This window comes from Nicotiana attenuata, unplaced genomic scaffold (assembly GCF_001879085.1).
Source record: "Nicotiana attenuata strain UT unplaced genomic scaffold, NIATTr2, whole genome shotgun sequence".
In the NCBI taxonomy this organism is placed as follows: domain Eukaryota; kingdom Viridiplantae; phylum Streptophyta; class Magnoliopsida; order Solanales; family Solanaceae; genus Nicotiana; species Nicotiana attenuata.
The window spans coordinates 732,764-749,102 of record NW_017670382.1 but is presented as its reverse complement, the minus strand read 5'-3'; the positions used below and the strand labels follow the sequence as shown (position 1 = coordinate 749,102).

Below are 16,339 nucleotides of genomic sequence, written 5' to 3'. Positions count from 1 at the left end.
CTTTAAACTATAATTATTTCATATATTGGATTGAAATTAGAAACAATTAATCATATTGATTTCGTTAACCCACAATGTAACCAATATGCCTTGCTTTTAGGATTTTTTTTCTTTCAATCTTATAAAACTATGTTGTATAGCTTGAAATATCTGCAACCCATTCTCTTTCACCTCGGCATCCATAAATCTAAGTTGGCCACAAAGATTGGAAATCCTTTTCTTCAACCAAAAGAAAAAAAAAGAAATCTTTGTCACCGTCATTAGATAAAAACTTAAATTCATTACAAAAATAAAAAGCTCAAATCCTGAAGGTTAGGAACTACTTGAACTTTACATTAGCAAAAACTTCAAAAGAAAAAAAAAAGGAAAGTAGAAACAACTGTACAATTACTTGGACATACCAATACTAATGCACTTTCTTGGTAAAAATGCTTCTTATATTAAACAAATTACTCACACGTGCCACTTCATCAGTCACAGCGCCACCACTCTGGCCACCGCCAACCGCCGCCGCCGCAGCCACACTTATAGCACTATTTTCATCACTTCTGCAAACTGAATTTTGCCGGTAACCAATGCACATCGGTACATTCAACTTCAGTACTCTAGCTTTTGGCATACCGGTGACGGCAACTGACGTCATTTTCTGGTGTTCTTCAGATTCAACTTTTTCGACAATCTTTTCAGGTTTACTTTTCCGGTGACCTCCTGAGCGGCGGACTTGCCAAACTGCGCTGCTCCGGCCTAAATGTACTCCACTACGGCTGGGACTACTCGGCCATTTCCTACCGGCGGAGTTACTCCGGGAACACGGTGCACTATTCACCTTCCGAGTCACCACCCGTGGCGGCCTACTTCCGCCGTTACCGGCAGATATACTCCTCGAAAACGGCCAAATGTTGATATTCAGCTCCGCCGCATTCACCCCTATATTACTTCCACCAATTACAACGCCGCCCTTCTTCTCTTTCTTCTTCTTATCATTCTCTTTGCAATTCTGTGAAGTTTTCTTCTTGAAAATGTCTTTCCAACGCTTCGAAGAGTTCGTGGATTCACCGGCAGAAACCTCGGGTCCGGTTTCGGGTCTATCCGACCCGGATGATTCAGGCTCAGTTTTATGTGATGGAGGGTTCGGGTTAGGTGGGTGGAGAGGAAGAAGGATTCCATCGGAGAAGAGTTCATCGGCAGAGGGTAGGTCGGGTTGAGGAAAGGAAGGATTTCGGACCATCCAAAACTCGAATTCGGGTGAACGATTCAGGTCAATACTTAGTCTCCTTCCAGTACTGGTGCATTTTGCAAGTTCTTCAGGTTCTTCCATTAATTATCTACTCTTCAGAGAAAATAAGTAAATTTCTTCTTCTTCTTTAGCTTTTCTTTATAGAGTTACGAGGAAGAGGAAAACAAAAAGGCATGGGTGGGGTGCTTTGTTGGGGGTGGGGTGGGGTGGGGTGGGGCTGTATGGACTGACAGGAATGCACATGCAATAAAGAAAGGGAAATGAAAAGATGGAGAGAAGTGTCAGATCATACAAAGGTCGGTTAAGGGCATCAAGGTTCATTTCATTTGAGGATTTTTCTTCTCTTATATAGAGGGGGTGGAAATAGAGAAAATAGAAATAATTTTATCCCTTCACCTTGAGAAATGAGTTGGGTACATGAAGCAAATATTCCTAGAATTTAAATTATATGCCCAAATGATCTACTAAAAGATATTGGTATAATTATATTGCTTATAACATAATAATTTAAGTTAATATACTGATGATGTAAAAAAAATTTATATTACTAGGAGAATTATGTTTTAACTTTGTCGTAGCCAGCAATCTACCTATTGATCTTATTTTTTGTGAATGATTATCTGTAGTTATTTTAGGTAATTTAATAGTATTAAAATTCTTTTATATTCTTAATGTATAAAAATTAAGCTCATAAGGTCATTGTTGGATTATAGTTATTAATATTTTACCTGTAAATATAGCAACTTAACATGTTATAATAATGTAAAAACTAAATGCACTTACGGTGTAAAATGTTTTTATACAATGAGTGTACATGCTTAAAATCATTATTCATCATTTTACCTTGAAGATTGACAAAGTTCACAGAGGTTTGAGAAATTCTAGATCAAGTTGCTCTTTCTTGCTGATAATTAACTCTAAAATGATTTCTTTTTTTGACGGAGTTATTAATTATTTAACCCAATTAATCCTCTAATTTGAGCTCATACAACATTTTCCCGTCAATGTATTGGTATTAAATAAAACAACTGTCCTGTTGACCTTTTACAAAGTCAACTTTTTCTTACAGCATGATACCCTAGAACCGGGTAATAATGCTGTTGTCAACATTAAAATTTTAAGAGATTCAACATGATATAGGAACTATTAAATGTACAGCAACGCACAAGTCAAAGGAATTTTATACTATAAAAAGTTAAAAATATAACTCGAATAAGAGTAAAATCAAAAGGATATTCAATATCAGATTTGTAAATTAAATTTCATACAAGATCAGTTCTTCAATGTCTCAATCTTTTAAAATACTTTTATGATTGACCCATGCCGATATGTTAAAATAAAAAAAGAATGGTATAGAGGCGGACTCAAAATTTAAAGGTGGTGGGGCACATGAGCGAACTACTCAATCAGTACCTCATCAAACTTTTGATCTTAAGGGTTTCAGATTAAACATATAACCGTTTTCAACATATATTCACGTAAATATGAAGAATTTCTGCCAAGGTTAATTGGGGTCTGATGACCCTCTTCTTCATACATAGGCCGCCTCGGCATACTATATGAGAAATTAGTCTCAAGGGTTTTGTATTGGTGGAAAAATGGATACGATACGTGGATTAATGATATGTGATAGTTGGCATTTGATTGAGATCAATAAAGAAGAGTGACGATGTGCGGATAAAATACCCACAAGAATTATTACAAAAGATATAGTATTTCAAACCTGGGAAAGAAGAAGTAGGCACGGGATGCATGAAGACTACAAAAGAGGAAGATTAATGGGCAGTTACGAACATGGAAAGGGAATCAGCATCATCCCTGATTATGCATGATTGTTTATTATTACCATAACCGTTATGAGTAATTTGGGTAACACACAATTAATGTAACTAATGTTAGTAACGGACGGTAATTAAGTGAGGAAAAGCAGTTACATAATGCATCCTTATTTAAGTGTCCCTTACCTTATTTTGTGCGATCATCAGAAAACTCATGAATATATGCAATCAATCTTTTACTTTTACTTTTCTATTTGATTGAAGATCCTTGCTCGCAATTCTTGGGAGGAAACATCAATCATCAATAGATTTCTTTCCTTTGTATATTGAATATTGAATTTTAATTATTTTTTATGTCACGACCCAAAATCTACTAGTCGTGATGGAACCTAACTCAGCCCACTAGGAAAGCCAATTTGACAACTATCCATTTCCAATTAACTTAATAAAACAATTAAACAAGGAATTATCTGAATCTTATACATTTTCCAAGGACTGGTAGTACAAATCGTGAGCTTCTAAGAATAGAGTTTACAAAGCTGATATGAAGAAAATACATCTTCTGTTTGAAAAGTACATAAACAGAGTTTTCTAATCTAAGACTACCGTGAACAAGAGGCAGCTACAGCAAAAATGCAGGTACACCTTCAAATCCAGCAACCATCGAACACAACAAATTCGGCATCCGGAATTTGCACGCAATGTGCAGGAAGCGTAGTATGAGTACAACCGACCCCATATACTCAATAAGTAACAAACCTAAACTTAGGTTGAAAGTAGTGACGAGCTGGAACATAGGTCGGGTCCAATACCAATAACCAATAGAAGTTCATAACAACGTAAAGCATATATAAATAAGGAAGTAACTCAGAGATAAAATGCTTAGTTTTTAACAGTTTTTCGAAAATATAGTTTTGCTTTTCAAGAATATCAGTGAAACTCAAATACTTTACCGAAAACGTCATAAAATATGAGATAGTTTGAAAACTATAATTTTTCTGAAAAATCCTTTCCCTAATAAATAAAATATTTCCTTTTCTTCCCAAATAGCAAGTGTGAAATACCTCTCTATTCCCACATGTCAATGTGTGTAAAAGAAATCATGAACGACGTGATGTCGTGCAGTAGGAGGAAAAATGCATCTCTATGCATGTCAATGCCAGGTATCCCAGAGGTGAATCATTTGCTCACACTCTCCATTCATAAATGCTCAACCACTCGGTACTGTATATGGCTCATATGGCCCAAGGAAGATCCATCTCGGAATATACATATCACTAATCATCAGTCACTCAGTACCGAGGAAGGCCAATCCGGCCCCATGGAGAAGATCCATCTCAATATATATAAATGCTCAACCACTCGGTACTGTATATGGCTCATACGGCTTAGGGAAGATCCATCCCAGAATATATATATACACCACTGACCACCGGTCGTCAAAACCAAGGAAAAAGGATAATCCAGCCCCATGGAGAAGATTCATCTCCATGCCCAGGGAAGATCCATCCCTGAATATAATCAACTGCGTTCACAGGGGGTGTGTATAGACTCCGGAGGGGTTCCTTCAGCCCAAGCGCTATCATAAATCAGAATAACCGTTGCGGTATTGTAACGACCCGGTCGGTCGTTTCGTGAGTTATAGCCCCGTTTCTCCCATTTTTGCTTCCGTTTGTGTTCCTCAGCCATATTTGATCGTATCGCGTTGGTTGGTTTGGGTTCGAAGTGGTTTTGGAGTGAATTGAGACACTTAGTCTCTTTTGTGAAGGCTTAAGTTGGGGTTGACCGGATGTTGGCTTATGTGTAAACAACCTCGGATTTGAACTTTGATGGTTCTGTTAGCTCCGTTAGGTGATTTTTAACTTAGAAGCGCGTCCGGAATGTGATTTGGAGGTCTGTGGTAGAATTAGGCATGAATTGGCGAAAGTTGGAAATTTGGCAATTTTGGTCGCCAGTGGAAAATTTGATATCGGGGTCAAAATGGAATTCCGGAAGTTGGAGTAGGTTTTTAGTGTCATTTGTGACGCGTGTGCAAAATTTGGGGTCATTTAGACGTGATTTGATAGGTTTTGGCGTCGTTTGTGAAATTTGGATGTTCATAGGCTTGAATCCGAGGGTAATTTGGTATTGTGATGTTGTTTTGAGTGATTCGAAGGTTCGACTAAGTTTGAATGATGTTATGGGGTGTTTTGGTATGTTTGGTTGAGGTCCCGAGGGCCTCGGGTGAGTTTCGGGTGGTTAACAGATCAATTCTTGGCTTTAACAATTGGCAGATTTCTGGTGTCAGTTGTATCTGGTGTAGAAAGTTGACCGGGTCGTTACAACGCCGCAGTGGTTATTCTGATTTATTATAGCGCTTGGGTTGAAGGAGCCCCCCCGGAGTCTGCACACTCCAGTGAGCGCAGGTACCTACTGAGTATGATTATTGAGGGATGCGAGCCGAGTGATTGAGTTGCTGAGATGAGTTGAGTGACTGTGTCTTAAGAGACTGTACCTGTTTTCCCTTATTGTTGCACTTACTGTTTCCTATACTTGTTATATAACTCTATGAAGGACTTGTTATCTGGTACATGAGCACGAACTGATTTGACTTAGACTGTTAAATTTGAAAGCATGCCTATTTCTTGATGAAGTTTACTGGAATAAACTATATTTGCGTAGCTCGTCACTGCCTCTCAGTTCCTTATTTATTTCTGTTACTTACTGAGTTGGAAGTACTCACGTTACTCCTTGCACCCTGTGTGCAGATCCAGGCGTATCTGTGCACGGTAGCGGTTGTTGACTATACCAGTTGCTGATTATCTCGGAGATAGCAAGGTAGCTGCCTGGCGATCATAGCCCTGTTCTTCTCCCTCTTATCTCCCTTTAGTTGTATTTAGTTATTTTTCGGACTATCTTAGTCTTGCTATCTTTCAGAACAGCTTGTAGTAGTTGCTCATGACTTAGTGACATCCCGATATCGGGCTTTCTTTTCCGCACTTTTATTTTGATCTGAATTCCTTATTTAAGGTTTTATATTATATAGCTTGGGATTTGTCTTTTAAACAAAAATATCATTTTGTTTTGGAAATGTGTCGGCTTTCCTAGTACCACGATAGGCGCCATCACGACAGGGATAGTTTGGGTCATGACAGGCGTGCAGCCCGATCCCGTAGCTGTCACTCATAATCAGGCTCTCGGCCTCGCTCAGTCATCAATCTCTCCAGTCTCACCAACGGGCTCACAATGTCGTAAAAATTGACCTGGAACAATGATATGATGTATCAATAAGTAACAACTGAGACTGAGATATGATATGAATGCATGAATATGACTGAGTACGAAATATCAATGAAATCAATGAGATGACAGCAAGAAATGACCACTATGGGTCCCAACAATATCAGCATAAAGCCTAAAAATGATATCTAGCATGATGTACAATTCATTTACTTTATCACATGGTGAAAATACAGATATCAACAAAATAGGGCCACTATTCAGTGCCATGAAAATAACGGAGTCACCATTCACAGGGTGCACGCCCACACGCCTGTCACCTAGCATGTGCGTCACCTCAACACCAATCACATAACACATAATTCGGGGTTTCATACCCTCAGCATTAAGTTTAGAAGAGTTACTTATCTCAAACAAGCCAATTCCAACGCGGAGCAAGCCAAGCGATGCTCCAAGAATGCCATCACGCGTGTAGCGACCTCCGAACGGCTCAAAACTAGCCAAAAGCAACTCAAATACATCAGATAAAGCCCAAGCAAACAATTACAAATGGTAAAGATCGAATCCTAAGTCAATTCCCAAATGCGGCCAAAAATCACACCCGGGCCCGCACCCTCGGAATCCGACAAAACTCACAAAATCCGACGACATATTCAATTACGAGTCCAACCATACTAGTTTTACTCAAATCCGACTCCAAATCGGTGTTCAAAACTCAAAAATTTATATTATGAAACTTTAGGCCAAAACCTCCAATTTCCTCTTTAAAATTCCTCAACCAAAAGCTAAAAGTGAAGATAGATTCATGAAATATAACCAAAACCGAGTAGAGAACACTTAAACCAATCCTTGTGATGAAATTTGCTCCAAAAATAACCTCAATCCGAGTCCCACATCTCAAAATATGAAGAAAGAACCAAAACCTCGATTTTAATAACTCTGCCCAGCACTTCCGCATCTGCGGATAAAGGGCCGCATCTGCGACCATCGCTTTTGCAGAAAAAGGGCTCGCATTTGCGAGACAGGCCGTTTATGCGATGGCCATGACCGCATCTGCGGTCGTGCTTCTGCGTAAATAACTACGCACCTGCGGACCTTCACTCCTCAATGAAATCTCACATCACAAAGCTTGGCTCGCATCTGCGGCCATCGCACCTGCGCAATATCAATCGCAGGTGCTGAACACCAGAACCAACAGCTTCTCAGCAACAGCAACATGAAGAAAAATGGTCCAAAATCGATCCGAAACACGCCCGAGCCCCTCGGGACCCTGTCCAAACATACCAACAAGTCCCATAACATAACACGGGCCTACTAGAGGCCTCAAAACACACATAACAACATCGAAACGACAAATCACACCTCAATTCGAAATCATTGAACTTTGAGACTTCAAATTCCACAACAGATGCCGAACCTATCAAATCACATCTGATTGACCTTAAATTTTGCACACAAGTCAGATTTTACATTACGGACCTGCTCCAACTTACGAAATCAGAATCCGACCCCGATATCAAAAAGTCCACTCCCGTTCAAATTTTCCAAAATTCCAACTTTTGCCATTTCAAGCAAAATTCTACCACGGACCTCCAAACCATAGTCCGGATGCATTCCTAAGTCCAAAATCGCCCAACGGAGCTAACGGAACCATCAAAAATCCAATCCGAGGTCAAATACTAAAAAGTCAAAACTTTTAAATTCAAAGCTTCTAGTTGAGAATCATTCTTCCAAATCAATTCCGAATAACCTGAAAACCAAAACCGATGATTCACATAAGTCATAATACATCATATGGAGCTACTCATGCCCTCAAATAACCTAGCAAAGTGCAAATGCTCAAAACGACCGATCGGGTCGTTACATTATACTCTTTTATTTTTGGAAAAAAGTAAACTTGGTTAGGAGAAACCCGATTTACTTTAATATTATCCTTGACCACAAAAATGATTTTTTGGTTAAATAATTGGTTCGGTTGCTGCAAATTCTAGTAATCTATTCATTTTTTATATCTTTATCTTTAGCAACAAAGTATGTCTACTACTAACGAAATTTTCTAGGTGGTGAAGCAGTTCAAGAAACGCAACAAGGTGGGACTCCACCATACCATATACCCACAGTGACTCCAAAACACTCACGAGACAATTCACCTAAAAGATCTGCTACTCGTAATATTGGACAACAAGTTGATGAGCAAACAAACAAGCAAGACAACTTGAGGCAGATGATTTCTCAACAAGTTGGTGAAGCTTTGCGTGCTTTTGCAAGTGGATTGCCCAATGTTGTGCAGACCATCCACTAGTAAATAAAACTTTGGAGAACCCTCATTCAGGGCTTGAAAACTCAGGAAGTGGTGAAATGCCAAACGGTTCTAGAGCCAAAGGGTCAGGTACACAAAATAATTCTAATTTACAAAGTTTAGTACTAACCTTGCATAAATAGATCATGGAAAAAAATGAGGGCATAAAACAGATACCTGGAGTAGCACCCGTGATCAAAGGAGTGAATATTGATAAATATTCGCAACAATCCTAGAAGCCGAGCACACCACTGTTGCCAATTCCCAAAAAGTTTAAAATGCCATATATTCCTAAATATGATGGGACTACTGACCCACAAGACCATTTACCGCATGGAGTTAAGGGCAATGAATTAACCAAGCAGGAAATTGAATCAATTTTGGTAAAATATTTTGGCGAAACCCTCACAAAAAGAGCACTAACATGTATTCACTCTTACTTGAAAATTCTATTGACTATTTGCTGAACTTGTAGATTTATTTATAAAAAGCACATTCGGGAGCCCAAAAATTAGAAAAGAGAATGGTAGATATCCTCAAAGTAAAGCAGGACAACACGTAATTGCTCAGGAAATTCGTAGATAGATTCCAACGGGAGAGAATGATGTTACCGCGTCTACTTGATAACTGGGCAGCTATGACATTTGCTAATAATATGAATGAGAAAAGTTCAAAGCCACGAGAAGATTAAAATAAAACATGCAGGAGTTTCTTGAAACTACTTGGAAAGACATATACAACAGGTACAATACATAGTTATGAATTAAGAAGATACGATGTCTCAGCCAAAGATAGAGGAAATGTTCGGTCTAGATATTCAGAAACATAAATGAGGTATAGAAAGAATAGGTAAGAGCCTTATGTGAGGCCCACAGGATGATATTCCTTATCAAAATAAGAACATGCATGATTTAATTCAAGATCGAGACAAAAGAAGATGAGTTCCTCTTCCCGATTCAATAAGGAATGGGACACAAAAAGAAATAATGATCCAAACTCTCGATCAAGAATAGGAGATTATAATTATAACGCCAGTACGTCCAAGTTGGTAGCTATTCTAAGAGGAATGAGTGGTAAAGTACGATGACCAAAAGAGATGAGGTCAGATCCCAACAAAAAGAGCTAAGAATTTTGGTGCAAATTTCATAATGATCGTGGCTATAGAACAACAAATTGCAGGTTCTTGCAAGGAGTGGTTGAATATTTATTGAAAAAAGACTACCCCACTGATCTGTTTAGTGAAAAAGGAAAATAATCTTACATGAAAAATATGCAAGAACTATCAACACCCATGTCGCCAAAAAGGATAGTAAATATTATAACCGGGTGTGAAGAGGTCAATAGGGTAACGTACACATCAGAAAAAAAGACATCCAAAAACACGGTTACCCATGGGCAGCGGGTTTGTCAAGTTTTGTAAGGAGACATCATAGTATTCAACGATGAAGATGCAGATGGCTTGATTATCCCCCGATGCACTGGTAATTTCTATACTTGTCCATAATACCAATGTCAAACGAGTTTTGATTGACCCATGTAGCTTTGTGAATATCATACTACCGAGAGTAGTGAATGAGATGTAAGAGACTGACCATATCATACCCACGACTCGGTCGTTGTCAAGGTTCGATAATTAAAGTGTCCTTACGAAAGGTGAATTATGTTGACAACATTCGTAGAAGGTGTCATCAAAGATACTAAATTCCAAGTGGTAGATGCAGATATGACCTATAACATAATTTTAGGAAGGCCATGGATTCATGATATGGATGCAGCCCTGTCAACATCGCATCATGTAATTAAATTGCCATCACAATGGGGAATTCATCAAATCAGAGGAGATCAACACGCGACGCGGGATATCAACTTAGTTGCAATAGCGAGTGGAACGCTCGAAGACGGAGATGAGAAATAAGAATTAGAAAATTCAGTTGAGGAAAATTCACTTTCTACCTCGACTGAAATTCAAAAAAATGAAGCTGATATAGATTCAAGGCCCGATGTGATCCAAGAGCCAGAGGAGAACGAAATTATCAAAACAACCGTGGATGAGCTTGAAGCTATTATGTTATTTGATCACTGGCCTGATTAAAAAGTATACATTGGAATAAACCCGAGATTGGAAATAAAAGGTAAGTTGATTGAATTCCTAAGTACTAATATTGATTGCTTTGCTTGGCCGCATTTAGGCATGAAAGGTATATCACTGGAGATAATGACTCATAAGTTGAATGGAGATCCATTACACCCCCCTGTCAAGCAAAAGAAACAAAAGCAAGGAGCATTTAAAAATCAGGTAATCCATGACAAGGTACAAAAGCTTCTGAAAATTGGCTCAATTCGTGAGGTAAAGTACCCTGACTGGTTAGCTAATACTGTTGTAGTTCCAAAAAAGAATGGTAAGTGGCGAGTGTGCCTGGATTACACTGATCTAAATAAATCTTGCCCTAAAGATTCATTTTCTTTACCGCACATAGATCAACTAATTGACTCTACTGCAGGTCATAAACTTTTGAGTTTCTTAGATGCGTATTCTAGTTATTACCAAATAAAAATGGATCCTATAGATGAGAAAAATACTTCTTTTATTACAGACATGAGGACTTACTGCTATAAGGTTATGCCGTTTGTCTTGAAGAATGTTGGAGCAACATATCAAAGATTTGTGACCAAAATATTCAAAGAAAATTTGGGGAAAACTATGGAAGTCTACATTGACGATATGCTAGTAAAATCAACACGAACATGAGATCATTTCCATCATTTAAATAAAACCTTTGAAATACTCCGCAAGGGTAACATGAAGTTACACCCGGAGAAATGTGCTTATGGTGTCGCCTCAGGTAAATTTTTAGGATTTCTTGTTTCTAACAGGGGGATTGAAGTGAATCCTGCTCAAGTCAAAGCAATTAATGAAATACCCGATATGCTCACAAGCAAAAAGGAAGTACAAACTTTAACATGTAGAGTAGCCACTCTAGGGAGATTTATATCCAAATTTTCAAAAACTTCTTTAAATTCTTTTCAGTATTAAAAAAGCAAAATCAATTTGAATGGACTGATGAATGTCCACAAACTTTGAAGGGTTTGATGTCGTATTTATCAAAACTGCCGTTGTTGTCGAAATCAAGGGACAGAGAAAGGCTACTCTTCTACTTAGATGTATCAGAGGTAGTAAGCGCAGTACTGGTGCGTTGATATAAAGGTAAGCATTCTCTAATTTATTATGTTAGAAAATCTTTGCTAGATGTTGAGATACATTATCCTCATTTAGAGAAACTTACATTAGCATTGGTAATGGCATCAAGAAAATTACAATCCTATTTTCAGTGTCATCCTATTTCTGTTGTAACTGCTTTTCTGTTATGGAATATACTGCATAAGCAAGAGTTATCAGGGAGATTAGCTTAGCGAATATGATATTATCTATCAGCCTAGAACTACCATAAAATCTCTGGTGTTAGTAGATTTTGTAGTAGATTTCAGCTCGAACCTGCTTCTTGAAGCTAAAAAAGAGGTATGATATTTAGTGGATCTAATATGGAGACTTGGACTTTATATACTGATGGGTCTGTCACGACCTAAAATTCACTAAAGATCGTGATGGAGCCTAACACCGCCATCAAGCAAGCCAATGGTAAATGATTAACTTAATTACTCATTTTAGTATTTGAAATCATAATTTTTATTAATTAAATAGTGTGGAATAAGATTTACATGGTAAATGATGATATTTACACGAACTACGATAATGAACAACCCGTAAGAACTCCCAAAACCCGGCGTCACAAGTGTATGAGAATTTTTCTATGGAGTACAAATATAATACAACCTCTGTCCCAAATGTAATAAGAAAAAATAAAATAAGTAATACAATGGAGACTCAGTGGACTACGGTGAGTAACCTGAAATGCAGCTCACATGAAGTCTCCTCAATCGGTGCGCCTACGCGCCAAGATGATTATCAAATGACCTGTCAGATCATGCACTTTAGTACAAAAGTGCAGCATGAGTACGTAAATCAACGCGTACCTAGTAAGTATCTAGTCTAACCTTAGAGGAGTAGTGATGATGGGTCGATATCGACAGTTACTATAGGTCCAAATAAAATAAATGATAATCCATAAAAGATATGAAGTGCACAGAGCTAGAAAGTAAGTATCTAGTCTAACCTTGGAGGAGTTGTGACGATGGGTTGATATCGACACTTCATGTCACGATCCAAAATCCATTAAAGATCGTGATGGCGCCTAAAACCGCTGTCAGGAATGACAACAGTAAATGATTAACTTAATTACTCATTTTAGTGTTTGAAATCATAATTTTCATTAATTAAATAGTGTGGAATACTATTTACAGGGTAAATAATGATATTTACACGAACTACGATAATGAACAACCCGTAAGAACCCCCAAAACCCGGTGTCACAAGTGCATGAGCATTTCTCTAAGGAGTACAAATATAATACAACCTCTGTCCCGAATGTAATAAGACAAAATAAAATAAGTAATACAATAGAGACTCGGTGGACTATGGTGCGTAACCTGAAATGCAGCTCACATGAAGTCTCTTCAACCGGTGCGCCTACACGCCAAGATGATCACCAAATGACCTGTCAGATCCTGCACATTTAGTGCAGAAGTGCAGCAAGAGTACGTAAATCAATGCAAACAATCTAGCCTAACCCCGGAGGAGTGTGACGAGGGGTCAATATCGACACTTACTAGAGGTCCAAATAAAATAAAAGATAATCCATAAAAGACATGAAGTGCACAACAATAGTGGAGTAAATCCTGAATTTCATAATGTTCCAATTATTCCTTTTAAAGCATAAATTTCTCGATTTTGCATTCTACCTTTATATCTCCGAAAATGCCAAGGGTCAATACCAAATAAATAAGAAATACCGTAAAGTACCGGGCATCAGTAGGAAGATTAGCTCATGAATATTAGAACTACTAGCGATATAACACACGATTCTGCCGAGGTCATTCAGCCCGATCCAGAATAATATGTACACTGCTGAAGGTTGAGCGGCACGAACCATAGATGTATCTATATACTGTCGAGGCATTCGGCCTGCTCCACAAGAAAGGAAGGAAGTTTCCGAATCAAGTTACGTGTTTACAATACAGTACATGAGCACAATAATAGGTACACCTCTATACATTTATCAAATATCTTAGCAACAAATCAAGGTGATAAAGCTCGGCATGATATATTTATTTCTAAATCAAATTTCAGTTATAACTTCAATTAATTAAGCCAGCAGAACAAATTCAAATACTTCAATTATTACATGATAAGGCACTAAGTCTACCCGTACATATACATGCTTTAGCTACATACGGACTCTCGTCACCTCGTACATACGTAGCACCCACAACTAGTTGCACATAACAATAAATATCACCTAGGGGTAGTTTCCCCCTCACAGAGTCATACATGAGACTTACCTCGCTCCGAAGTTCCGTAACCGGCTCCAAAGCCTCTCTAACAACTTAAAACGATGCCCGTCGCTCCAAAACTAGTCAACCAATGTGTAAACTAATCAAAATATACTACAATGCTTACAATTTAACAATTTAAAATGAATCCCAACTCTGCTCGAAAAGTCAATAAAGTCAAACCGTTGGGCCCACGTGCCTGGATTCCAAATTGTTTTGAAGATATACTTACCCATAACACCACGAATCAAATATATAATTTATTCCGAATTCCGTGTCCAATTTCGTGGTCAAAATTCAAAAATATCAATTTTTAGGTTTTCTTCAAAATTCCACCATTTTCTATAAATTTCCATGTTTAGATCCTTGTATAATCCACGTAATTAGCTAACAATGTGCGGGAATTACTTACCTTGCAATTAGATGAAGAAAACCTCCCCTTGAAGCTCTCCAAAATCTCCCAAACCAAGAAAGAAATGAGTGAAATGAGCAAAATCCCTGAATTAAAACAATCTGCCCAAGCCCCCATCCATCGTCGTGTTCGCGTGACCAAGGTCACGTTCGCGAAGACCTGTCCATGCACAACATCGCATCCGTGACCACCCTGTTACGTTCGTGTAGGGTAAGGTTACCCATGACCCCCAGACCTCCTTCGCGTTCTCGATCCCTCCTTCGCGTTCACGAAGCACAAGAAGGCAACCACCATTTTCCTTCTTCTCGAACGCGGGACTGCTTTCGCGTTCACGAAGAACAAAACCAGTACCAATAACCAGCAGCAGCAAAACAGGGAGAAATAACCCGAAATCATCCCGAAACACACATGAGGCCCCCGGGACCCCGTCCAATCACAACATTTAGTCCCTATACATGACACAAACTTGCTCGAGGCCTCAAATCACATCAAACAACATCAAAACTATGAATTGCGCATCGATTCAAACCTAATGAACCATTGAACTTCTAACTTTCACATCCGCTGCCGAAACCTATCAAATCACGTCCAATTAACCTCAAATTTCGCACACAAGTCACATTTGATATTACGGACCTACTACAACTTCCGAAATCAGAATCCGAACCCGATATCAAAAAGTCCACTCCCGGTCAAACTTCCTAAAAACCTTCAAATTTCTAACTTCCATAAAATGATCCTGAAGTGACCTACGGATCTCCAAATCCACATCTGGACGCGCTCCTAAGACTAGAATCACCATACGGAGCTATTCCCAGGCTCGGAATTCCAAACAGACATCGATAACATTAAAATTCACTTCAACCCAAACTTATGAAATTCATCCAAAATGCCAATTTTTCACAATATGTGCCAAAACGCTCCCGGGTCATCCAAAATCGGATCCGGACATACGCCCAAGTCCGAAATCATCATACAAGCGTATTGGAAACTTCAAATCCTGATTCCGAGGTCATTTACTCAAAATTCAAATCTTAGTTAACTCTTCCAACTTAAAGCTTCTAAATTTATAATTTTCTTTCTAATTCAACTCCGAACTTCCTGAAATTCAACTCCGACCACATGTACAAGTCATAATACCTGAAGTGAAGCTTCCCAAGGCCTCAAACCACTGAACGATGTGCCAGAGCTCAAAACGACCGGTCAGGTCATTGTCTTTAAATATAAAGGGAGCATGTCTGAGTATTGTTTTAATTTTACCTTCGGGAGAAATTATAAGGCACGCAATAAAATGGCATCCAATTACTAATAATAAGGTAGGGTATGAGGTTGTAATTACAGGTTTGGAACTGGTAAGAGAACTTGGGATTGAACACATTAAAATCAAAAGTGACTTGTAACTAGTGGTAAATCAAATGCAAGGGAATTATGTGGCTAGAGTGACGCGAATGTAACAATACTTGGAGAAGGTACGAGAGTTACTAAGGCAATTCTAGACATGGAAGGTTGTCCAAATACCCATGGAAGAAAATGCAAAAGCTGATGCGTTGGCAAATCTAGTGTCCGTGGCTGAAGTGTCAAATGCAGAAAATGCGATTATGGTGCATTTGTTTCATTTAGCCCTTGATCAAATCAAGAATGAGATAAATTTTAATAATTTAATGTGGGATTGGAGAAATAAATTTATGAATTATCTGTATTATGGAATTTTACATGAGGATAAGAAGAAATCCCAATTACTGCGAATGAAATCTGCTCATTATTGCTTAATAGAAGGTAATTTGTATCGCAAAATATTTGGGTTACCCTTAGCATGGTGCCTTGGTCCGTCACAAACTGAATATATGATGCGAGAAGTACATGAGGGGCATTGGGGGAATCACGTCGTAGGAAGGTCGTTGGTGAAGACACTAATAAGAGCGGGGTATTATTGGTCAAAAATGGAA

General features: G+C 38.4%; 1 protein-coding gene across 1 annotated transcript; it reads right to left on the bottom strand.

Moving 5' to 3' along the window:
- Window positions 1-235: 235 nt before the first annotated feature.
- LOC109238656 lies at window positions 236-1,437 on the bottom strand. Its single transcript, XM_019405142.1, has one exon. It carries the CDS (start codon window positions 1,316-1,318, stop codon window positions 407-409), a length of 912 nt encoding a protein of 303 aa, XP_019260687.1. The 5' UTR covers window positions 1,319-1,437; the 3' UTR covers window positions 236-406.
- Window positions 1,438-16,339: the final 14,902 nt, after the last annotated feature.